The following is a 26005-nucleotide window of genomic DNA, read 5'->3' as shown; positions in this document are numbered from 1 at the left end:
AGTAAGTGATGCAATATAACAAAAATACTGCAAAGATGAGCTTTATTAACTTTAAAGAAGTCTCTTAGAGAAAAAATCCAGTTGGTTTTTTTTATAACCAAGATTAAAATAGTCACATTTTTAAAACATAGTATGGATTGGGATACTTGATTAGTTTTATGGGAAGTCCACTGACTGAGATATGATAAAATTAGTCTAAATTTTGTTGTATATGAGAGCAGGATAAAATAGCGCACTGCATTATCAGCAGTAATATGTTGCATGTTGAATAGCGCAGTGTCAAAACCAAGTAATACTAAGTTTCACAAGGCACAGAATATTTAGAATCAGTAATTCTTTTGCAATTTAATTAACGATTTACTTCAGCCTACATTGTGCCTGAAGGTAAGCTCTGTACAATGGAAGAAATATATATTATTTCTCAGGTACCTCCCTACTCTTTCTCTGCATCCCACATTGCTTGCATTATTTTCTTCTAATTTATTGCAAACTATTCTGCTGTCTTTCACCCACCCAGTCACATTTCTTTCATTTGTTGTTACTGCTCATGGAAGGATTGTTTCCCTTGTTCCCACAGCAAATTTACCAACTCTTACCTGCACTTTTGCTTTATTTGCTATTGCTAGTCAGCTTACACTATTTGTATGAATTCCTCATTTCATAAAACAGAGATGGTGCAGTGATGTTACATAGCTGAATGCTGGTTTTGTGACGGGAAGCCACTGAATATTGAATTATGAAGGCCGGGCATTAAATGCTGGCCAGCCAGCAATGCCCACATCCTGCAAATAAATTTTAAAAAAAGGGTTCAAGAGGGATGGGGAATGAAACATGTTGTGTGGGGTGTTCAAAGGTTTTCCTGATGGGGAATTAGAGACAATGATAAACGTTCAGTCACTTCCCACAGGAATCACCTCTGTCAGCCCAATTAGATAAAGGAATTAATTTAATTCCTCAACTTGACTCTTCCTATCATTTCCTTCATATTGCTTTGCATTTTAATTATATATGTAGTAAATTTTAAAACTGTTCCATTGGATCAATTGTACTATTTTTTTTCAATTTTCTTTTAGAAAAAGTCACTGCAAGACCAGTTTGGACGGGAGAAGGGAAAAGAGAATGAAAAGTTGTTTCCAGCAGCTGCAGTTAAAAGGTATAACTGCCTGTGATGTCTCTGAGGGGTATATAATGCTGTGATATATGGCAAGATGTTCTGTCCAATTATGATTGGAAAATCTGGCCTCTGCTGTCTTAGCTGGCAGGATAAGATGAACAGCCGATTTTATTGCCAAGGAAAGACTGAATCATAACCAGGAGTAAAAGCAAAGTATTGCAGATGCTAGAAATCTAAACAAAAGTGCAAAATGCTGGAGAAACTCCGATCTGGCATCACCTTTTGGAGAGTTAATGTTTCGAGTCTGGTATAACTCTTCATTTCTGCCAACTTTTTTCAGCGTTCTTTGTGTTTCTTTGAATTATAACCTGGGACATGTGATGGGACTCCTTTTGCCACCATAGTTCACAAATTGGCAACATTTACAGAATTGGTAGCTTCTTTAAAAATAACGCAACAGGAGTTGAACTCCTAATTAAGTCTAGAGAAATAGTATTGCTTTAAAAAAGTACATTTTGTTGAAGCTTTTTACTTTGCGCTCATTAGGACATCTTGCAAGAATATTGTTCAAGGGCAAAAAACAACATTTTACACTGTACAAGAGGAGAGTGTTGATTGGTTGACAAGTGGACCTTGTCCATGGTAATGCCTCCACCAACCAATGCACCTATTAATACTGATTGACAGTTAACTGCAAGACTTTGTTTAAATTCATGGCAGTTGGACTCTAATTGGTCAGGATATTGAGAAATGAACAAGTGAATTGTTGTCACCTGTTTTGTTGAATTGAATCAGGCATGTTCTTTCTGTCTGGAAAAGACATGGCTCTGTGTATTAATACTTATAGGTTCCAGTACTTGCGAGCCTGATTGACAATACCGAACTAGTTGTTAGCTTAATTTTATGCATACTCAATATTGTTTTAAGCTATACTCAAGTTCTGAACTGCCAAATGAATAAGGAAAGTGTTAGTCGTTTTCTTTTGGGAAATAGAATTTGTGGTTAGAGTTTAACTTCTTGTTCAATGACAGTTCAGTGAATTACAACCAACTCTTTTAGATTTGATTAATTCATATTTAAACCGAAGCTATTGTAAAAGAATATCTACTAAATTTTCAAGTATATCTTTACAAATCCTCCACATGCCAGTGTGATGTTGGTTTATCCTTTATGCTTCAGGCATCTTTATTTGGAGATTATTAAAACACAAACTTAATAGTTTGTTGTCATTTTAGCATGGGTGAGAGAGTTACAGTATTGTCGAAATCAAGAGTATGATTTTCCTTTACTGCTGTGGGACTGCTCATTTTTGTGAACACAACTTCTTAATTATAATTTGCTTTGATCTGTCACTCTGTTTTGACTCTGTAGCCAGAGAGCTTTGCAGACTATAAGGCCATGTGCTTTGCTGTGCAATGAGAGAATAAGTCTGTTGCACAGTTTCTCCCAGATAGTTTACTTCCCATGTGCCAGCTTCATAACTATATCGTCAAAGGCTGGCACTTAGTTTGCTTCTAGTCATCCAGAAGAATAGTAGGCAGTTGCAGCAACTAGCATACAGAACATGGAGTAGAGACATTTTTTGACTCCATTTACCACTTACATTACACTCTGTGACCAGTTATGGACAAATATAATCTAAGACTTTGATCCATTCACAGCCTATGTTCACACTCAACTCATCCCTGATTTCTTTTGATTTGTCTTCTAATTTAGCTCAATTTCTCTAATACATTGATTCTAACTGTCCTCTGTTCAGGCTGCACCTGTCGTATATTTCAGTAAACCCATTCTGTTTTCTTAACTAGCTGCATTGTACTAACAGTGCTGGATAAGTCTATTAATAATATTTGATACTATCATTGAACAGTTTCACTGGCCAACATATCAAGTTTCAGACCAGCTGCAGTTATCTTAGGTTTACACTGCGTATTTTTATCCATAATAATTAAATGAATGGAATATACTGTGTTTTACTTGCTTGTCAGTTATGGTCCAGTTTTCTTTTAATTCATTAATTCGGGATGTAGGCGTCACTGTCTGTGGCAGCATTTATTGCCCATCCCTAGTTGCCCTTGAAGGTGGTGGTGAGCTGAGTTCTTGTACAACTGCAGTCCATTTGGTTTATGTATACCCATAATGCCATGAGAGATGGGGTTCCATGATTTGGCGTAGCAACATTGAAGGTGCGATGGTATATTTCCAAGTCAGGGTGGCTTGGAGGTGATGGTGTTGCCATGTATCTGCTGCCCTTATCCTTGTAGATCGAAGTGGTTATGAGTTTGGAAGGTACTGTCTAAGGAGCTCTGGTGTATTGCTGCAGTGCATCTTGTAAATAATTCACACTGCTGCTACTAGCATTGGTAGTGGAGGAACTGAATTTTTGTAGATGTGGTGTTAGTCAAGAAGAGTAATGGCCTGGTGATTTTATTGTTAGACTATTCATCCAGAGACCCAACTAATGTTCAAATCCTGTCATGGCAGATGGTTCAATTTGATTTCGATGACAATCTGGAATTAAGAGTCTAATGATGACCCTGAAACCATTGCCAATTGTCAGGAGAAAACCTATCTGGTTCACTAATGCCATTTAGGGAGGAAATTGCCGTTCTTATCTGGTCTGGCTTACGTGCGAGTCCAGACACGCAGCAACATAGTTGACTTTTAACTGCCCTCTGACCAATTAGGGATGGACAATAAATGCTGGTCTAGCTAGAGATGCTCACATCCTGTGAATGAGCTTTTTAAAAAAAAGTTAAGTGGGCAGTTTTGGTGTCAAATATTAATTAAAAACCAAAAGAACTGTGGATGCTGTAAATCAGAAACTGAAACAGAAATTGCTGGAAAAGCTCAGCAGGCCTGGCAGCATCTGTGAAGAGAAATCAGAGTTAACATTTTAGGTCCAGTGACCCTTCCTTAGAACTGATGGTAGCTAGGAAAATGTCAGAAGCCTTGGTGTCAGAATGCCAAATGTCAGAAGCCAAGCTTCTTGAGTGTTCTTGGAGATGCACTGATCTAGGGAGTATTCCATCACACCCCTGTACGTTGTAGATGATGGACAGGTTTTGGGGAGTCGGGAGGTGAGTTACTCACTGCAAGATCCTAACTTTTGATCTTCTCATGTAGCCACAGTACTTGTATGACTAGGCCAATTCAGTTTCTGGTTGGTGGTAACCCCCCCATGCGGTTCATAGTTGATAGCCTTCTCATTTACAAGTCACAAAGTTGTGTGTGCAAGTCCTGTCTAGACCTGAAACACAAAAATGTCAAGGCAGTCTGGTGCAGGGACCACTGCACTGTTGCAGCTGCTGCCTTTCTCGTGTGGATGTAAAAGATGCTATGGCAGTATTTGAAGGAGTACAAGAGAGTTATCCCTATTGTCCTAGTGAATATTTATCCCTCAATCAGCATTTCAAAAGAAAATAATTACCTAATGATTATAAAATTGTTGTTGTGCTCAAATTAGCTGCCACATTTCCAATGTTAGAATAGTGTCTCCACTTCACAAGTCCTTTATTAGCTGTGAAGTGCTATGAAATATCATGCGATAATGAACGGTGATGTGTAAGTACAAGTCTTAAAAAATCTGAAATAGTGGCATCTTTATATTCTTCTCCTCAGCAGTTTCTTTGTTCCACATTCGTCTGGCTCACCTGTAAAATCCATTCCCTCTCAACAAGTCACATCACCTAAGCAACTGGAACTGGAAGTAAGTAATTTAGTTTAGCAGAATGTTTGCTGTACATCTCTGAACTACTGAGGTTTTTTTTAGTAAAGATATTTCCATAGGCAAATGGGTAAAACTCCCAAGGCAATTTTTGTATATTTACTTGTACAATATATTCTTGATGAGGGTGCTCTCTTTCCCAGAATTCCTCCCAGTACCTCTTTAACAACAACACTACCCTAAGGCTTTTCATAAAAGCAATATAAGGTCAAGTATGATACCAAGATATGTGAAAAGGTACAAGATCAAATAACCAAAACCTTAGTCAAAGACTTGGATTTTAAGAAGTATCTTTAAAGGATCAAAGCGAGGCAGTGTGGGGAAGAGGTTTGAGGAGGGATTTCCAGAGTTTGCAGCCTGGGCAACTGAAGGCATAATCTCCAGTGGTGGAATATTTGAAATTTGAGACCTAGAAGTTGAGGAGCATGGATATCTCAGAGGATTGTTAGGCTGAAGAACATTTCAGAGACCAGGATTTGTAAACAAGGATGGGAATTTTAAAATGATTTCATGTGATCAGGAGCCGAAGTAAATCAGTGAGCACTGGGGTAATAAGAAAAGTGGGCTTGGTGTGAATTACACATGGACAGCTGTGTTTTGGATAGCCTTAAATTAGGATGTTGACCATTGGAATAGCTATTTCCAGAGGTATCGAAAGATTGAACGAGGGTTTCAGCAGCCGATAAACAAATTTGGGTCATGTTTTAGTGGTTGGAATAGAGTGTCTTTTGAGATGAGTTGAATGGATGTTCAGGCTACCAGAAGTTTGGAATAATTTACCTTTTCATTTGCTTATATTTTTAGTTTGGAAGTTATTATCTGTGACGGCAGTGGAAGTAGGGTGGATGAATGCTTTCGGAAGGAATTTGCCCAGGCACTTGAGGGAAATTAATTTGCAGAGCTTCAGGATAGAGTAGGGGGAAGTAGAACCGGTTAGTAGGCAGTTACAGAGAGGTGGTACAGACTTGATGGGCTGAATTATCTCCTAGGCAGTAATGATTCTATGACTTGTGGTGAATCGAGCCGTTATCGGTTAGATAGTTACCAAAAATAATTCAGTTGCTTGCAAAAGAGCATATTGGTGCTATGTACGCAGTGGCTCCCATGTTTTAACTTTTTTATTTCTTCATTTATGTAGAACATGCATCACAGGTAGAGCTCAGTCTACCAGATGATACTGAGAGAGAATTGGTTACTGGTACAGCAGTCTGGTCCCAACAGTGTCTTTTTCCTAATGTGGTAGTTGAGCACCAACAGAGTTTGATATATTAATTCATTGATGTTGAGACTCTGTGGCGAATAACAAATGTTCTTCTCCATTTGGGAAAATGTAACATGTCATTGACTTGGCCCCAAGTTTACTTCCTTTATTTTGAAGAGGCATGCCTGAAATTCGGCACATGAACCTCAAGTAATATTTTATTACTGCTTCTACTTTTGTGATTTTTTTTTAGAATTCACATGTCTCTTGCATTGTTCTTCTTTTCTGTCTGGAGGTTGCAAGAAGTCTGCATTTATCTTTTGTTGCTTTCTGTGGAGAATGACAACCAATTGCAACCAATCAGTCTTTATCCTCCACCTGAGCACTAGCCATAAGCCCCTATGCCTGCTCTGTTCCCAAATCTCTTTATGTCCCCTTTATTAAATCACCTATCTAACTTGTGATCTCTGGTCTGATCACTAACTCTAGGTCGATTAGAGACTTTGAATATTATCCTGTATTAACCAGCTAAGTGATTTCCAGGATGCTTGTTCTTTTACTGCTAAGGCACAGATATGACCAGATGTGCTGTTAAACCAGTTGGGTACGAGGCTAAATGTTCAGTTTCTGCAGAAATAGCTGATATTTTGCATCAGCTTGGCTAACCCATTTGACTGAAAAGTCAATTCTAAATCTAGGATTTAAGCGCACACTTCTGGTTCCATTTTGGTTTATTCCTAAGACCTACTCAATCTGTCCTCCTTTCAGCGAAACATTAATCTGAGGCTTCATTTGACTTTTACATGGTCATAAAAGATCCCATGATGTTTTTGAATGCCCTTGCTAATGATTCCTGTTTAACCAGTGTGGTGGAAAGCCGTTAAATGAACAATGATTCGCTGAATATTTTTTATTCACCTAACCGTTTAGATTCTTTTGAGTTTTTGCCCCAAGTTTGGCGATCATTGATGATCATTCACGAAAATAATTATTTGACTTTTTATAATTTAGGAGTATTTTCTGGAGTGTTCAGTTGCATAGGTTTGACAAAAACTTTCACAATTCAAAAGAAGTTTTAGAATCATACTATTCTGCAATCTTGAGCAGCATCAGAGAGCACATACTAGGTGAAATTGTGTCACAAAGATTACCGAACATCTACAAAGTATCTGTAGTCACTCATCTACACTATCTAAGTGTGTTTCTTAACTTTCCAGCTGTGATGTTAGCTTTGAATTTTGAAATCAGCATGGAATATGACTAACAAACTGGTAATGATTTTATGTGCATATATAAAACTATACTATGCACTAGTTAATTTTTAGCTTTGAACTCATGTATTGCGCAGCTTGCATATTATATTCCTTGGATATTCGTGAGTTAATAACAGAGCATTAAATTTTGAATAAAGTGCCTGAGGTTTTTGTGGATAATGTGTTGTGAAACTGTAATGTTCCATTTTTCTGGGGAATTCTGTATAGTAGTTTATAATTTTGCATGAAAAGTGTATCATTTTAGTTTGTGAAAGTTGTCTTGATTGATTAATGACAACATGATCACAGCATCAATTCAGTAATTGAAGCATCAATTTTATTTTAGACAAACAATAAGACTTCATACAATTCAGTTTGTCATTTGTACTCTGTCTGTTTTGGGACTTTCTCTTGTCCTCATCAATGTTATAAACTCAATGTGCAAGCAAATGGGTTTTAAAAATAGCACAACAACAATTGCATCATTAATGGTTAATGGTAAGTGTTGTAGAAATAAACTATCAGGGCCTAAATAAATAATCATATTAGACAATGTAGCCTATTTGATCTTTATAGTCTGATTTGTTGTATGTCGTATTCTTGATGACTCTAATTCTGTTCTGCTGGCCTTGTTCTTCACCCCTACGAACTGGAACTAATGCAAAATACTGCTGCCTTTATCCTTTTTCACATTAGGTCCCTCAAATCCATTGCCTCATACTGACAAATATTGGCTCATAGTTTCCTACTGGCGCAGATTGAAAATTTCTATCCCCATGTTTAATCCTTCTACTGACTCATCTCTTCTTTCTCCTGTAAATCTTTTTCTTTGAAAACTGCTTTCCTCGTCCTTCAATCTCCTCCACCCCATTATTTCTGGGCCTTTCTTAAGCCCTCTGAGTTTGCGTCATCTTTGATAACCGCTTTACAATTGCTAGTTTCATCAGTTTATAAGTCATCCATCCTGGTATATTTTATTTTGTCTGAACTGTCCATTTATTTATTTATTGCACTTCTGCAAATTAGCAGCTGATCCTACTACCCAACCCCATCCTCTCACCCTTTTTATTCATGGTTTTTACTTTGATCTATCATTGTGCATTTTTAACAAACTGTTTTGCTAATAAAATAACCTTTGTCTTATGAAAAGGTTTTTAGCATTCCAATTATAGTTGATGTTCCTTCCATCATACTTGTTCTTCCTTTGTGTCATTTTGTCACAGGGCAAGTTATATAGCAAATTGTTAGCAGCAAGACAGAAAATTGCCAATGAGAAGGATGTTCCTCCAGCTATTTTGGCGACAAATAAAGTACTCCTTGACTTTGCCAAGATAAGGTATGTCAAATGTATTAATTCTAGGCTGTAAAACTGAGTACAGCTTGCTTATTACAGCTGATCAATCAGCTAATGACTTTTTTGTGTCACTTTTAAAGTGATATACAGCAAAATTCACATTGTCTGGTACCAACCAACTGGAATCTCTGCTGCCCAAAGGCATCACTGTTAATATATAAAATATTGATGTTGCTTGCGAAGTGAGCATAAAAGAATCAATTGAAATACTTTTTCCTCTGTGTTTACAGTGAAAAGTCTTAAATGTACAGAGTCTGTAAGCCTTTGCAAGATGAGGTAGGAAGTGAGAGTCACTTCTCTTGTCATCAAGGCCGCATTGACTGAGGAGTCCGAGCAAAACTACAATCGATGGGAATTGGTGGGAGGAGTCTCTCCAGTGGTTGGAGTCATACCTGGCACAAAGGAAGATAGTTAAGGCTGTTGAGGGTCAGGCATCTCGACTCTAATACATCTCTGCCAGGAATTCCTCAGTGTAGTTAGTGTCCTAAGTTCAAACATGTTAAGTTGCTGCATCAGTGACCTAATCTCCATTGTAAAGTTAGAAGTGGGGATGTTTGCCAATAATTTATAATGTAGCAAGACCTGGACAAATCCAGGTTTGGGCTGACAAGTGGCAAGAAATATTTATGCTACATTAGAGGCCAGCATTGACCATCTCTAATAGGAGAGAATCTAGCCATGACTTTTTGTCATTCAATACTATTACCATTGTTGAATGCCTAGTTATCAATGTCCCACTTGAACGGATGATTGCAGCTCTAACAACAGTATAGAAGCTTGACATCATCCAGAACATTCACTCCCTCCGCCATTGATTTGATTTATTTTTGTCACATATACTGAGATACAGTTAAAAGTATTGTTTTGTGTACACCAGGGTAACACAACAGAATATAAAATACAGAGTAACAGCTACAGAGAAGGTGCAGAGAAAGATCAGCTCTAAGATATGAGAGTTGATATGTTCAAAAGTTCTGATTACAACAGGGAAGAAGCTGTTCTTGAATCTGTTTTCAAACCTTTGTTTTCTGCACGATTGGAAAGAGTGGAAGAGAGTATAACCAGGGTGGGAGCAGTCTTTGATTATGTTGGCTGCTTCCCCAAAACATTGACACTCAAAGCAGCAGTATGTACCATCTACAAGATGCGGTGCAGAAATTCACCAAGTCTCCAACTGTGCCTTCCAAACCCATGACCACTATCATCTGTAGGGAGAAGGGCAGCAGACAGATGATGGTGCTCCCATCTGCAAGTTCACTTCCAAGCCACTCACCGTTCTCACCTGGAAATGCATTGCCCTTCCTTCTGTGTTGCTGGGTCAAAATCCTGGAACTGCCTCTGTAACGGCACTGCAGTGTACCTACACCAAATGGACTGCAGCAGTTCAGGAAGGTAATTCACTACCATCTTCTCAAGGGAACCTTGGGATATGGACAAAATGTTGGTCCAGCTAGCAAAGCCACATCCCATGAATGAATAAATTAAACATTGTTTTATTCTCTCCATGGCCTCTAGAGGGATTAATAAATGAATTTTCTGAAATTTGCTTGCAATGTTATTGGTATAAAACCAGTGTAAGGAATGAATTACTTGGAAACGTCAGTGTAGTCTAAAGAGATCAGCCTGTGGTCCTCCTCAAATAGGGGAGCAAACTTCTAAGAGTGCTCTTTCACTTCACGTTCTTAATAGCTTTCCTGCGTGTCTTGGCAAAATAGTGATTGCATTTTCACAGAAAGGCATCTATTCCAGAGAGAAAGAAGCAAGCCAGCTAAGGATGAACCACTCTATTCACTCATATCTCTAAGGGCCTCTGGTTGGACTTTAGAGACACAGCAAACTGCCTTTTATGTGGGTGCTTTCAAATTGTCTAGAATTATAACCCAGGCTACCTGAAAAGAGACCACGCTGATTCAGTAAAATACCCCACTCATGTAGTGCTGACCAGTTGCAAAAAGTTTCAGATCCACAGTAGATCATGCAAGATTAAAATAATTGTGCATCTCTCCTTTCTCTTCCTCGTCCAGTCTAGGTACCAGCACTTCCATCACTCTATTTAAGCAATACTCATTTTATTACCCCATCACAATGATCTCTGGTCAAAGTGGGCACTGATTATTTTAAAAACAAACAATTACTTTTGAGAATTATTGCCTCTTTCATTTTCTTTGAACGTTTTGGTTTGCTGGTTATGAGGATATGGCAAAAAAATGGCTGTGCAGCAGTCAGAGGTGAAGGATCATGTAACAAAATCTCCAAAACAGGTTGAACCAGAGTTATGTCCTATCTGCCCAACAAATCCATTTTTAATCCTCACTCATTGTCCAAAACCATCTCTGTATACATGTGACTAGATACTCTTTAGGATCCCACTTTTCTTTTAAGTCCCTTATCTATTGCTTTCCAAACACCAATAAATACAACATGCACCTATACCTAAATACTTGCCTTTCCTGAAAAAAACAATGTTTGTGAGGCATGGCCTGGCCAGCCGTTTACAAATGTATACTGTTAAACCTAATGAACCGCTGGCTTTCAATTTCAACCTGGATTCTGGATACAAGAGGAACATTCTTACTAGTAATATTATTGGGAGGTGGGACAGAAAAATCAACAGTTAACACTCTGTGTGTCTGATGAAATGCTTGCTGCATTTTGTGGCAATTGGTTGTTCGAGGATGGGAAAACCTGGACTGCTGACATTAAAATGGTCCCTTTTTGAATTTCAGGTCTGTGGTACTTTGCTCTTTGAAAGATACAGTCCCATGGTGTTTTCTCAGTTCCGAGCAGGCTTATTTTTGACTGCTTTTCTATTTGCATTTCACTCAATGCAGTTAAGTATTTGCTGGATAGTTCTTCATCTGTACTCTACTTTCTGTAATTTTTTTTCTTTATCAATGCTTTGCTTTAGTTCCTATCCTTGTTTAACTTGTATTACTGAGATTTGTGAATATATTTGAGGATTTATAAATGGACTGCCTAATTGAGATGAAATGGAGGAGATTGTGGGAGGCCAACAAATGCATGTGTAATAACGGGATGTGTTATGGCCACGCCTATTAACATTGCTGTCTTTGTGTTTACAGCTGCCTGACATGTTGAAGGGGCACTGTCTTCACTATCACTATTTAGCATAGTTGCATCATGCACTGCACAGTTACACGCAGACCCTGTATCCCTGCACGAAGCTTTGATGCTACCGGTGTGTTTCAAATCACTTATCACAGTCAGACAGTCTCAAATGAAGTGACATATGCACTGTTTGCACGAGATAGCCTCATCATTTTTGCAGTGCCATGTTACTGATGGAATGCACAAAACCCAAGAGCAGACTTTAAGACCCTGCTTATCTTACTTTGTTTCTGATGCCAGAATGTCCCTTCATTTGAATTTATTTATTGACCTATTTAGATTTCTAGAAGGCCTTTGACAAGGTAGCGCACAGGAATCTGCTAAATAAGATAAAAGCCCATGATGTTGGTGCATGGTTAGAGGATTGGCAGAAGGCAGAATGTGGGGATAAAGGAGTCTTTTTGGGATGGCAGCTGGTGACAAATGGAATTCCACAGGGAACAATGTTGGGACTGCACTATTCATGTTATATATTAATAATCTGGATGAAGGAAGTGGAGGCATTGTTGCTGAGTTTGTACATGACACAAAGATAGGTGGAGGGGCAGGTAGTGTTGAGGAACCAGGGAGGATTTGGACAGGCTAGAGGAGTGGGCAAAGAAGTGGCAGATGGAACATGGTGTGGGAAAGTGAGGGATTATGCACTTCGGTGGGAAGAATAAAGGCATAGACTATTTTCTAAATGGGGAAAGGCTTTAGAAATATGAAGCACAAGGGGACTTAGGAGTTCAATTTCAGAATTCTCTTAACCTTAACATGTAGAGTTAGTTGGCAGTTATGAAGGCAAATGCAATGTTAGCATTCATGTTGAGAAGGCTAGAACACGACAACTGAGGCTGTTCTATGGCTTCGGAATTTGGAACAGTGTGAGCAGTGTTGGGTGCCCTAGTTAAGGAAGGATGTGCTGGCCTTGAAAGGGGTCCAGAGAAGGTTTATGTACTAGAATACTGAGAGGCCTGGATAGAGTGGACATAGAAAAGTTTCCGCTCGTAAGAGATTAAGACCCGAGGGCACAATCTCAAAGTGAAGGGATGACCCGTTGGAACTGAGATGAGGTGGAATTCCTTCAGCTAGAGGGTGGTGAATCTGTGGAACTTGGCCACAGAAGGCTGTATGAAGTCGTTGAGTTTATTTAAGACAGATGGATAGGTTTTTGATGAGTAAGGGGATCAAAGGTTATGGGGAAAAGGCAGGAAGATGGGATTGAGAAGCATTTCAGCCATGACTGAATGGCAGAGCAGACATGATGGACCAGATGGCCTAATTCTGTTCCAATGTCTTATGGTCACTTGCAACCAGTTAATTACGGATTTACGTGATTCCATTGGCTCAGCCAACAGGCAGACCAACTCTTTATTAAAGAGAATAGTTTTGTATCCATGTTGGTATTATGGACAATTTATTGACTTTCCTGCCAGCAATACAACATGCTGTCTAATAGCAACCATCATCCTTTATGGACTGCTGCCTGAACTTGATATTGCACACCCTAGCCGATTAAAGAACACGCTGAGCTCGGTGGGCAGGTTTTTCACGTGCCAGTAGCCTGATCAGATAGGACGGGAAGGAGCTCCTCGTGCAAAATGGAGAGTTATTCTCCTTCCAGATTGAACTGTCAAGCACAGGCTCAGACCCACTGTTGCAAGTTTCATAGAGCATTAGAATCATCAGTTTCTCACTCCTGTGTCTTGTATTTGGCACAAGTTTTACATTATTGCATTTACAAACCAGCCTTTTTGCACCAGTAAGATGCATTCAGTAGAACAAGATGTTGGGAGCTTGGGTCTGATTTACAACAGGCTAAAGCATAGAATCTTCTAACAAATACGAGATGTTTACTTTGCCACTGTTAAGGTATTGTTGGAGTTTTAATTTCTTGAAGTTCGTTACTTTTAACCTTTTATATTTTAAATATCAATTCATTTTTGTCCTAATTGGAAGGGTTGATGTGATACTGACCTGTTCTTGTATGGATTCTACACTCATGTCAGTTGTGTGTTTAGCTAAAGCAAACTGGCTTTGTGACTTATGTACAAGTGAATTAAGCTGGGTCCTGGTTCTGCGGGAATCCAACAGAATTGAGTGGTCAAAAGAGTTAAAATAACTGCATTAAGCTTAATGCTTTAACTTGAGCTGGGTGTCTTGCAACTGTTCCTATCTTTTCCACCTTCATTCACGAGACTGCACAAGTCTTATTATTTTTATTTCCCTTCTTCTGACCACAGGCCGTCGACTACTGACAATCTGAAACGAATTGATGGGGTATCTGAAGCTAAATCTGGTGTATTAGCTCCCCTCCTGAATACCATCAGGGAATTCTGTCAAGCTAATGAATTGGAGGTATGTTGCAAAAAGTTATTTCAATTAGTTTTCTCCCTTGTTACTTGAAAGTTTGTGAGATATAGACACGGACTTCTACAAAATTATTGGGGTCTAACGTTGGCCATCCACACTTTGAATCAATGCCATTGATTGGCAGTAAGAGAAAATAGTTGTATGACTTTTCTCCCTTGGTTTTTTAACTTCTTTCCACTTATTTCGTCTTTATTCACTTTAAATCGGTGCCAATACCTTTGATGTATATACTCTTTGCTGGTAGCTTGTAAGCTCCCAATAAATAAAAACCGTATATAAAAACTGCCCTGAGAAATATCGGAAAGCCCCATTTACAAGGACTTCTCAAGTGCATTTGGACTCTCTTACCTGGAGTTTTGTGCAGTCTAGAGGAAATAGATTCACTGTCAGTTCAGTGTTGAATTGGCATAAGCAATTCAAAATACTCAAGTCTGCAAACTTTAAAAAAAAATCTCACTTAACTATTATGTGCAAGCTTATAGATTAAGAGCGATTCTGGACTGTGCTCTTCCATTTGATAAATTTATAGCTAATCAGACTTTGGCCTCAATTTCACTTTCCTGCCCATCCCTGCACCTTGCAACTCCCTTGTCAGTGAAGAATCTGTCTCCTTCTGCCTTAAATACTCAGTAACTCTACATCTTCCATGCTGTGAGGAAGAGAATTCTTCAAATTTATGATCTTCTGAGAGAAAATCTTTCCCCTCCACCTAAAAGTGATAGAGTCAAATAGCATAGAAACAGGCTCACCATGTCTATGCTGACCAACAAACATGAAATTAAGCTCATCCCATTTACCTGCACTTGGTTCATTGCCTACTATGCCTTGGTATTTTCATTGCTCATCCAGATGCTTCTTAAATGTTGCGAGAGTACCTGCCTCCACCACTATCTTGGTCACCACATTCTACATTTCTACCAACCTCTGGGTGAACAATGTTTTCCTCAGATCTTCTCTAAACGACTTGCTCCTCACCTTAAACTTGTGCCCTGTCACCTTGGACACATCTGTGATAGGGATAAGATTCTCACAATCTACTGTCTGTGCCTCTCATTATTTTGTATACCTCAATCAGATTGCCTCCAAAGCCTCTTCTGCTCCAGGGAAAGCAAACTCAACCTATCCAGTCTCTCATCATCACTGAAATTTTCCATTCCAGGCAACATCCTGGTGATCTCCTTTGCACCCTGTCCAGTGCAATTACATCCTTTTGATGGTGTGGTAACTAGAACTGCACACATTTATTCCATCTGTGGCCTGACCAATGCTGTATAATGTTGCAACAAGAGTTTCCTCTTCCTATATTCTATATCCCAGTTAATGAAGGCAAGCATTGTGTATGTCCTTCCCCTTATTAGACCTCCCAAAATGCATCACCTTCCACTTACCAGGATTAAATCCCACCTGTCATTGCTCCACCCAATTTTCCAGCTGATCAATGTCAGAAAGTAACTTGGGACCATCCTCCTCACCATCAACAAATCTTCAATTTTCATGTCATCTGTACTAATAATACTGTTACTGATGACTGATTACTAATTATACCTTCTGCAATCCCAACCAAGTCGTTAATATACATAACAAACAGCAAGGGTCCCTGCACCGATTCCTGCAGTATATTGCTGATCATAGGCTTCCAAACACACACACAACCCTCCACTATTACTCCCTGTCTCCTAATTACAAGTCAGATTTGGATCCAGTTTGCCAACTTGCCTTGGATCCCATGGACCCTTGCCTTTTGGACCCATCTTCCATATGGGTCCTTGTCAAAGGCCTTACTGAAGTCCATGTAAACCACATCAATTGCACTACCCTCCTGTTTGGTCACCCTTTCAAAAAACTCAGTTAACTTAGTCAGAGAGGATCTCCCTCAAACAATTAAGTGCTGACTATACCTAATCAATCCCTGCCTTTCCAAGTATTGATTAATCCTGTCTCTTCATTTTTTTTCCAATAAATTCCCTACCACTGACATATCGGATTGACTGGTCTGGTCTGGTCTGTAATTACCTGGCCTATCCCTGTTGTCCTTTTTGAACAAAGGAACCACACAAGCTATCCCCCAGTTATCTTAAATGAGAGACTACTCATTTTTAAATTGTGTCCCCTATCCTAGTTTCCCACAAGAGAAAACACCATTTTAGCAGCTACCCTGTCAAATCTCCTCAATGTCTAATTTCAGTTCTTGTATGTTTTAGTAGGATCCCCTCAAACTTCTAAACTTAACAATCTTTAGGCACAGCCTTTACATTCCTTCCCCATAAGATAACTGACTAATCCCAGGAATCAGTCAATTTAACCTGTGAATTGTGTGAAATGTAGTTATGTCTTTTTTTTTTCTTAAAAAAGGACACCAAAACTGTGCACAGTACACAAGATGCTTTGTCTCCAATGTTCTTGTCAACTCTCACAAAACATCTTTGCTTTGGTATTCCATTCCCCTTGCAATAAACAGCAACATTCCATTTACCTTCCTAATTACTTGCTACACCTGTGTACTAACTTGGAGATTCATCCTCTTTATCTGAGTTATTGATTCTGTCTCTATTTAAATGATGTACTGCTGTTCTATTCTTCCTGCCAAGGTGGCAAGTTCACATTTTCCCACATTATCATTTATCTGCCAAAACTTTGCTTACTCACTCCTCATGCCTTTTTCGTAACTTGCTTTCCTATCAATCTTTGTGTCATCAGCAAATTTAACAACAATAAAATGAGTTCTTTTCTCCACTAATTATAGATTACCAATCCAAAGTGACCCATTTATCCATACTGTCTTCTCTTGCTTAACCAATCCTTTATCCATGCTAATTTTGTTACCTTCCACACCATGAGCTCTTATTTTCTGTAGTTGCCTTTGATGTTGCATGTTATCAACTGCATTCTGGAAATCCAAGTGCACCACATCTACTGGTTCCCTTTATCAACATTGCTTATTACTTCCTCAAATAAATTAACCCAAATCATGACATTCCTTTCACAAAACTACGTTGATTCCTCCTAATTGTAGTGAGGTTTTCTAAGAGCACTGCTTAATAATAAATGCCAGCCTTTTCTCTGCCAAAAGTTAAGCTAACTGGTCTGTAGTTTCTTGCTTTGCGTCTCTCTCCTTCTTTGAATAAAAGTGTTACAGTCACCCAAGTTACATTAGATTGAATAGCCAAAGAGTGACATAAAACCTTTTATTTGATTTCAAGGGGCCTTATGAGGTATCCCAGTATCTCTGGTAATTCTGGTCGAGTGATGAGATGATCTAACGGTGTTGGGTGATTTGGGAACAAGCGACCATAGCATAATTATATTAAGTGAAGGGACAGAAAGAAAAGAGTCCAGGATAATGTCTTCGTTTAATAAGTGAAATTGACCAAGACAGCAATCAATTAGCAATGGAAAGTACTTAAGCTGGAGATGGAATGATGTATGTCTGAGTAAGGACAAAATGGAGAACAGCAAAACCTGAGCTTCAAAGGATTAAACTGAGAGAGACCATTAAGTGCTTACTCTTCAGTACGTTACTGAGGGAGTACTGCACTGTTTAGGGTGCAGTTCTATTAACAAAGTTGTTAAACTGAGGCCCCAACTGCTCTCTTATTGGTAGGAATGATGTCATAGTACTGTTTAAGGAGCAGGCAAGTGTCACTACGTTTAATTCACATCTAACATTTTTACCTTTTTTATTACAGGACTGCATTGCCTTATAGGGATCAGATAATCTCAGTTAAATTGCATGGTTAGGTAGATAGACCAATGTTGGCTAGTGGCTATTTTCACCTTCTGTCAGTTTCTATAAAGTTACACCACACTTTTCACTATAAAATAGCTTTCTGATCCTTTCAGCGAAATTTGAGATGTTAACATTTAATGGGCGAAGGCAGAAAAAAAAACTGTCCTGATAGCCAAAATCTTGTCACCTAACATTACTAACTATGTTCAGTCCTTGTTATCTATTGATTTGATACCCGTGCATCTGTGTACACATGAAGTCAGCCCCAGACCCCATTCCAAACTTCTCCCTTTGTCTTGTCCAGTTCCACTCATGGTGTATCTGAGTGGATAGGAATGACAACCATGGGAACTCCATGTCCCTACCCCCTCATGGATAATGAGCACTGAGTGTATCCATGAATAAGTTTCAGAACTAAATTACTAATAAGCTCTGAGAAGTTAGGTATGCTGTATTCACCTAAAGCCAGATTCACAGCTCTTATTAATTCTCAATAGATGGACAAGTTCTCTGTTTCAACTCATGGGGCAAATCAACCATTGATCCTACTGAACTCTACCTCGGGCCCTGTGTCGGATGTCACCCGTTCAACAGTGGTAAGGAATTATTTGAAAACTTCAATCACTTTACCCATCTTATTGACAAATATCTGTAATGCAAATGGGTTGCATGCAATGCATTGTTTGACCACTTCATGAACGTAGAACAGTCTTGTCCAACAGGTGGCCTGTGGCATGCTGAAGGGGTCCGATCTGGTCTGCAATCCCTGTCTCAAATCCAGCTAAGTACAGGTGGAAGATTTGCAAGAAAATGCTCTCCAAACAGAGGTCATTTCTTCTCCACATTTGCTGTGATAGGTCAGTGAGGTTGAGTTAGGTTCAGTTACCATTTCAGCAGCTAATGCAGAAGAGAAATGACTTCTGATTGAAGGGTGAGCTGTGCAAATTTCTTTGCCTCCATTCAGCTTGATGCTAGGACGAGGAAGATTTTGGAATGTACCAGGCTAAACTGCTGCAAGGGACATGATAGCTGCTAGGACGGTAAGCCAGGAATAGGTGTCAGGATTGGATCAGAGTTGACGTCAGAGCAGTTTATGGGACAAAACACCCATTCACAAACAGGTGCCACCACTGCACACTGCAACCCCCTGTAGGACTGCATTCAAGGATGTCCGGGGGGGTGTGTTTGTCTGTACGAGGCAGGCCGTGACAGCGGGAGAGTGTGCATGTGTTTGTTGGGAGTGGATCTGTATGACAAGTGGCGAAAAGTGAGCCAGATGAGCACGCTTTCTCACCACCTCCTCCACCCACCCCAGATATCAATCCATAAAGCAGGCTCGGAAAAGAAAAAACTTGAGCTGAATTGCAGCCTGCTTCTGATCCCCACTTTCATACGAAAAACACTGAGGCCCTCTCACTGTACGTGCCAACAGAGGCAAACAAGTTTAATGTTAGTTCAACTCAATTTTTAGCTCACCATTTCCCCATCTCTCCTCTTCCTTCCCTGATGATCAGGAATTAAAGCTGCCTTTCTCCAACTCTGCTTCTTAACCAAGATGATAGAAAAATGATTATATCCATTTGATCCGCTGCTTGGCTTCATCTTCGTGACCATATCTGATAATTAGTCATTGATTTAAATTATTGAATTATTAGACCATAAGACCATGAGACCATAGGAGCAGAAATTAGGCCATTCAGCCCATCGAGTCTACTCCACCATTCAGTCATGGCTGATAAGTTTCTCAACTCCATTCTCTTGTTTTCTCCCTGTAACCCTTGATCCCCTTGACAATCAAGAACCTATTTATCTCCGTCTTAAATATACTCAATGACCTGGCCCCCACAGCTTTCTGAGGCAGTGAATTCCATAGACTCACCACTGTCTGGCTGAAGAAGTTTCTCCTTATCTCCATTCTTAAAGGTCTTCCCTTTACTCTAAGGCTGTACTCTCGGGTCCTAGTCTCTCCTGCCAATGGAAACATCTTCTCAACATCCAGGCCATTCAGTATTCTGTAAGTTTCAATTAGATCCAACCCCTCGTCCTTCTAAACTCTGAGTATAGACCCAGAGTCTTAAAATGTTCTTCATATGTTAAGCTTTACATTCCTGGGACCATTCTCGTAAACCTCCTCTGAACCCGCTCCAGGGCCGGTACATCTTTTCTGAGATATGGGGCCCAGAACAGCGCACAATATTCCAAATATGGCCTGACCAAAGCCTTATAGAACCTCAACCTGCTTTTATATTTAAGTCCTCTCAAATTGCTTTGGAACTTCTATGAAATTCATGATTACTACTGTGATAACTCATCTTTCTGAAATTTGCTAAAGCCCCCTCCTGAGTAAGAGAAAATTAGAGATGTTCCTTGATACCAACAAGTCTGTTGTTGAATCATAAATTGATTCTAGTGCTCTTAAGTGGTATCCTTTTACGACAGTATTTCTGCAACTGTTGATTTGTTTAACCATTGTCTTTCTAGAACTCAATCCAGAGATGAATGGGGTAGTATATTTGAAGAGGACAAATGAAATGAGAGAATAGACAATAAATGTTAGAATACTGAGAAGGATGGAGGAGCAGAGCGATCTTGGAGTGCATATCCACAGACTCTTAAAGATTGCAGGCTAAGAACCATACAGGATTTTTTTTTTATTAGCCAAGATGTAGCAGGGAAGTTATGCTAGAATTAGATGAAATGCTACTTAAACTCACTTAAGCAGAAGTACTGCTTAGTCCATTACATGAAGCATTTGATTACACTAGGGATGGTACATAAGAGATTAATACAGGTGTTGTCAGGAATGAAAAGAGTTTCCTCTGAGGAACTGTTTGATGTTGGAATTGTATTCTTTGGAACTCCTAAAGCTGGTGGTATTTAATTGGGAAGTATAAAATTTCAGGGGCCTAGATAGTGTCGTTTCAAAATACCTGTTGTGCTTAGCCAAGAGGTCAATAATCCAGGATTTCAATTTAAAGTAATTTGCAGAAGCACAGCTGAGCAGAACCTTTACATCGAGAGTCAGGCAGGGGCCTGGAACTTGCAGCAGAAATCTCTTCAAGTACTTAGTTATGCACTTGAAGTGCTGTCATTTCAGCGGATGTGAACAAAGAGCTGAAAAGTTAGATTTGTTGGATGATTCTTGCATCCAACGCAGACACATTGGGCTAGTTGGCTTCCTCCTCCTGTGTGCATTTTCTATGTTTTTATATCGATCTCATGCAGTAGTGGTCTACCACATCACCAGATCTCGACAAATTTAAAAGTTGGCTAATATGTAATGTTAAATTAATGCTGAATAAAGAAACATTAACTTGTATGCTTGGGCTGGAAGGGCTACAAGAAGGGCTTGCGAGTAAGAACTTTTTAAATTAAAAAAAAAACTTCTAATAGCTCCATTCATTTTATTACCTAGATGAAACATTGTGTACCACCAGGTTATCTTTTTACACGAGCTGATATAAAATATGGTGTAATACACCTATTTGTGTGTGTGTGTGTGTATTTGTTTCTGAAAAATCACTGATATCTTATGGACTTAATTCTGGAAACAGTTCTGATCATTTTGTACACTGTATAATCTAGTGATTTTTGATGTCATCCTTTTAGTTTCCAAGTAAAACTAGAGATTCAAGCATCTTGGCTGTGCCTGTAGTTGGTCAGTGTTTGGTTGATATACTGAAATCTAGTTACCCAAAGAATGTCAGTCAAGCTGGAATTCGTCAACCAGTTCAGGAGCTAAACATTGATGTCATTCGAAATCCTCCAGTTACCTCAGGTGAAAAGATTTTTGTCACATTTAACTATTCACATTTTTTAAAAGGAAATGTTATGTTTCTTTTGCCAGCCTGGAATAAAAAAATGAGCTAAACAAATCAATAGATACAGCTTGAAGTTTAAGAATAGAGCCACATAGGTTTTAGTAATTGGAAGTCGTCTTCTGTGGATGAGTGCCTTGTGTGCTTTGGCACAGAGAATGAAGAAGTCCCGGCTTTAGTCCTTGGTTCCTGCCAAGTTAGGTAATATCATTTGGTATTGGATTGGAGGCACTGATTTTGGTCTTGAGCCTGAGGGTCAGGAATGAGAAAGTGTTTGCCAAGTCCAAGTCCCATCCATCCAATCATATATATGTAGATGTGTATACAGAACATGGTCAGTCCCATTCGCAAACTGTCTGCATGCATGTTGTCAAAGCACACATTGGAGGGATGATCATTTGGCTAAGTTACTGGAGAGAAACTGCTAAATGTAGGATTAGAAAATGAAGATTTATAGGTACAAAAAAGAAAGAAAATATGTGCGCTCAGTACCACAGATTGGTAGATTACAGATGTCCACTTGTGAGCTCTTAATCTCCACTAAACTGCAGGCACCATACAGATTTACAGTGAGTGCACACTTCATTAAAGTAAATCGGTGCCCTGAACAAAAACAAATGTTTCTGAGCCAGTGCCTATCCATAAAGCATAATGCAGCATAACTAATACACAGTACAGGCATAAAAAAAATACTTAAAAATAAGCCATTGCAGGATTCTTTTGTGTTCTGCCAGGGATGTCTTTTCAGCTAGCATTTGAGTACATGCCCATCTACCTTTTCTTTGACGGTTTGTTGTATTCTGCTTGGGTCATCTATCAGTGCTTTTGGTTTTTCTGTGTATGCTTTTAAACAGGTCACTCTTGGGATGTGGGTGTCCCTGAAAGGACTGGCATTTGTTGCATATATCTCAACGCCCTGAGTTGATATAACCTTCCAGCTTTACTGTTACAATATTTTAATTTCTTCTTCATAAACTCAACTCAAATTGCCAATCTGCTATGGTAGCAATAAAACTCTGGTTTTCTAGATTATTAGGGCAAGCCTCTGGTCTGTTACTACAGAGAAGCCCTATAGATTATGGCAACTTTACCCTTTTAATCCAAGTATATTTTTAGATTTGAGAAACTTGACATGAAACGATATGGTAGAAGTCATTGGTGGTCAGAGCACATGCACTGTTGTGTAGGGCGCATGGAGTTTATGATCCTCCAAATCCCTGATCTCCGTTATGATGCTCACATTATAGCTGTGTGGAGACTAAGTGCTTTCTGACAGGGAGGAAGAACAACTTGCGTAGGGTTAATCTTAGTGATAATGAGTATTGTCAGAGTTTGAGAGCAAGGTAACTAACCATCCTCTGGGCTAGAAAAAGATTTTGAGAAAGGGAGAAATAAAACTGGGCCAAGGTGCAGCTTTATGTGTTGGCATTGTTGTTCCTGTATCACTGTCTACTGGCAAATGAGCCCTAAACCCTCTTGCATTAATAGACCTCAGCAGTTTGCAGTCTGTTGAGAGGCAGCACGATGATGAATGTATGGAACAGCCACAAAGTTCTTGTGTTGAAACAAAATCTCTGCCACTTGGTGCTCAAGAGGAAGAACTAACATGGATTGAAACAGCTGTGAGTATTAACGTTATGAACCTAACTTCTTTTTCAAACGTGGATGAAAACTTTCATATTGCTGTGATCATTGATTGATTTATGGTTTTAAAAAAAACAAAGAATGCATTGAAATTAAATAAGCTGAAGATTCTCAACTTACCACTATAAGTGCAAATAGAGATCTGATTTTTAAGTGTAACATTGTGTTATGAACACAGATGGACAAATTATACTAGATCTATAAAGTTTGGGTAATTGTACATGCCATGTCACTTCTGTAATTGCCAGAGGAAGGGACATTGATCAACATCTTAATAACCAGAGAAACCCATCCAACCTCAGTAGCAATGATAAGGCAAAACAACTGATATGAAATAATTGCTTCATAGAAGTGTGAACTGCAATGGTTCTTTGTTGTTCATGACATGATTTCATGTTAGGCTTTTCTGTTTGGGATCCTTGTGTCGAGTGTTCATTGGTGTTTTGAATGTTCATAAGATGTGCCTGTAGATGGCAGTAGAATTCCAGAGTTCATTTTACCTTGCCATTCCATCTTCTATTTGTTTGTTTATTTTTCAAAGTTGCTGTGAGCCATGAATTACTAAAGTTATTCGTATTTTCAGATTTTAATACACGAATAAAGAGGCAAAAATAGCTTTCTGTAATTAGGGAGAGGAGAAACAAACGCTTGCTGTAACTCAGTTCTGAGGAAGGGTTACTTGACCCAAAACATTAAATCTGATTTCTTGCCACAGATGCTGCCAGACCTGCTGAGCTTTTCCAGCAATTCCTATTTTTGATTTTGCTGTAACTTTTTTGCCCTGTAAATCTCTGACTCTATGACTTGCACACATTCTAAAGCATACAGATGTTTGTAGGTCAGTTTCTCATTCTGGGTTAGTACTTCTCAGAAAACAAAACAGAAATTGCTGGAAGAGCTCAGCAGTCTGGCAGCATCTGTGAAGGAACAAACAGAATTAACGTTTCGGGTTTGGTGACCCTTTTCAGATTTGTTCATGTACTAGTTGCTCTCGGTGTGAAATTTCAGTGTAGGGAAATGGCTTCCTTTTTCAGTTGAAGTGCCTTGTGTTAGTAGCAGGCAGTTACAGACCATGTGAAGTATGGGAACCTGCTCTCTGACAGCTCCTCCAACTGTGTCCCAACACCGTGTTTTCTATCCAGTCTCCAAACACACCGGACTTGTGCTAGTGTTTGTGTTTTTTTCCCACATTGCACTTGTGCTATCTTTACGGCACAATTTGCTTTTGTAAACAAAAGCTTGGTGGTTAACTGTTCCCTCATAGATTCTCCATGCTGATACCTTTTACTGATCAGAGCCAATTTAATTAACTCAATAAAGTAATTAACTAAGTAGAAATGGCTGGACAGGTGATGTGTTGTAGCTGTATGATGTGGGAGCTGGCTGATCCCATTGCACATGGCAATGACCACATCTGCAGCAAGTGTTGGTTGCTCAAGCAACTTCAGCTCAGAGTTGTTGAGCTGGAATCTGAGCTTCAAACACTGCGGCACAACCAGGAGGGAGAGGAGTACCTGGAATACCTCCTGTGTTTCAGGAGGCAGTCATACCTGGTAGATTTAAGTGCTTCACATTTGGTCAGTGGTCAGGGACAGCAGGGGGTGACTGCAAGTGAGGCAGGTAGAGGGATCCTGCATTCAAGAACAGGAGCCTCGACTCTTGACCTTGTCCAGCAGGTACGAGGTACTTGCTCCCTGTGTGGATGAGGAAAAGGTCTGCAGGGAGGATGAGCCAACTGACCACTGCACCACGAGAGGCCATTCAAGAGTGGGGAGCAAAAAGACAAATGGTAGTTGTAGGGGATTCTATAATCGGGAATAGATAGTATCCTTTGTAAGCAGAATTGAGAATCCCGCATGGTGTGTTACCTGCCTGGTGCCAGGGTAAGGGATATCTCTGACCAGCTTGAAAGGATATTGGAAAGGGGGGAGGAGGAGGATCCAGTTGTTGCGGTTCTCGTCGGAACAAACAACATAGGCAAGACCAGGAAAGAGGACCTGTCCAGGGATTATCAGGAGCTAGGAACGAAATTAAAGAGCAGGTCCTCAAAGCTTATAATCTCCGAATTACTGCCTGAGCCACATGCAAATTGGCGTAGGGACACGAGAATAAGGGAAATAAACACAGCTGAAAGAGGGGTTACTTTTCATGGGGCACTGGCATCAGTATTGGAACAGGGAGGGATCTGTACCACTGAGACGGTCTCCATCTGAACTGAGCTGGGACCAATGTTCTAGCGAAAAGGGTAAATCGGCTGGTCAACAGGACTATAAACTAGAAAGTAGGAGAGGGAAGCGGAAGGAGAAAACTTCTGCCAGTGGGGAACAAAACAACAGGTTAACTGCTGGAAAAATATGAAAATAAAGACAGGAAAGGAGAACTCTGGAAAGTCTGCAGCACAGACACAAATAGGACAGCGTGTTTGGAGCGGGTTAGGAATCAAACTTCAAGCACTGGATAAATGAGTGACAATGGAAAGAGGGTCAGTTAATACAGGACTGAATGTGTTATATCTGAATGCACGCAGTATAAGGAATAAGGTAAATGAGCTTGTGGCGCAGATTGAAATTAGCAGATACGATGTAGTGGGCATCAGGGAGACATGACCACAAGGGGATCAGGATTGGGAGCAGAATATCCAAGGATATACATTTTATCGAAAAGATAGGTAGGTAGGCAGATG

At 39.5% G+C, this 26005-nt stretch overlaps 1 protein-coding gene across 6 annotated transcripts in view; it reads left to right on the top strand.

Annotated features, from left to right (window-relative positions):
• wrn (WRN RecQ like helicase) overlaps positions 1-26005 on the top strand; it is a 101843-nt gene that overhangs the window by 60151 nt on the left and 15687 nt on the right. For 4 of the 6 annotated variants that reach the window (XM_048595404.1, XM_048595397.1, XM_048595381.1 and 1 more), the window contains exons 27-33: positions 1074-1153; positions 4736-4823; positions 8519-8631; positions 14004-14118; positions 18358-18456; positions 21470-21638; positions 23167-23300. In XM_048595404.1, coding sequence (XP_048451361.1) covers positions 1074-1153; positions 4736-4823; positions 8519-8631; positions 14004-14118; positions 18358-18456; positions 21470-21638; positions 23167-23300 — 798 coding nt within the window. The remainder of the gene's footprint in view (positions 1-1073; positions 1154-4735; positions 4824-8518; positions 8632-14003; positions 14119-18357; positions 18457-21469; positions 21639-23166; positions 23301-26005) is intronic. The other 2 variants (XM_048595412.1, XM_048595422.1) reach the window with 2 other exon arrangements.

Source organism: Rhincodon typus, chromosome 1 (genome assembly GCF_021869965.1).
Source record: "Rhincodon typus isolate 14 chromosome 1, sRhiTyp1.1, whole genome shotgun sequence".
Classification (NCBI taxonomy): Eukaryota; Metazoa; Chordata; class Chondrichthyes; order Orectolobiformes; family Rhincodontidae; genus Rhincodon; species Rhincodon typus.
The sequence above is the reverse complement of the archived record's forward strand: the minus strand, read 5'-3'. Positions and strand labels throughout refer to the sequence as shown.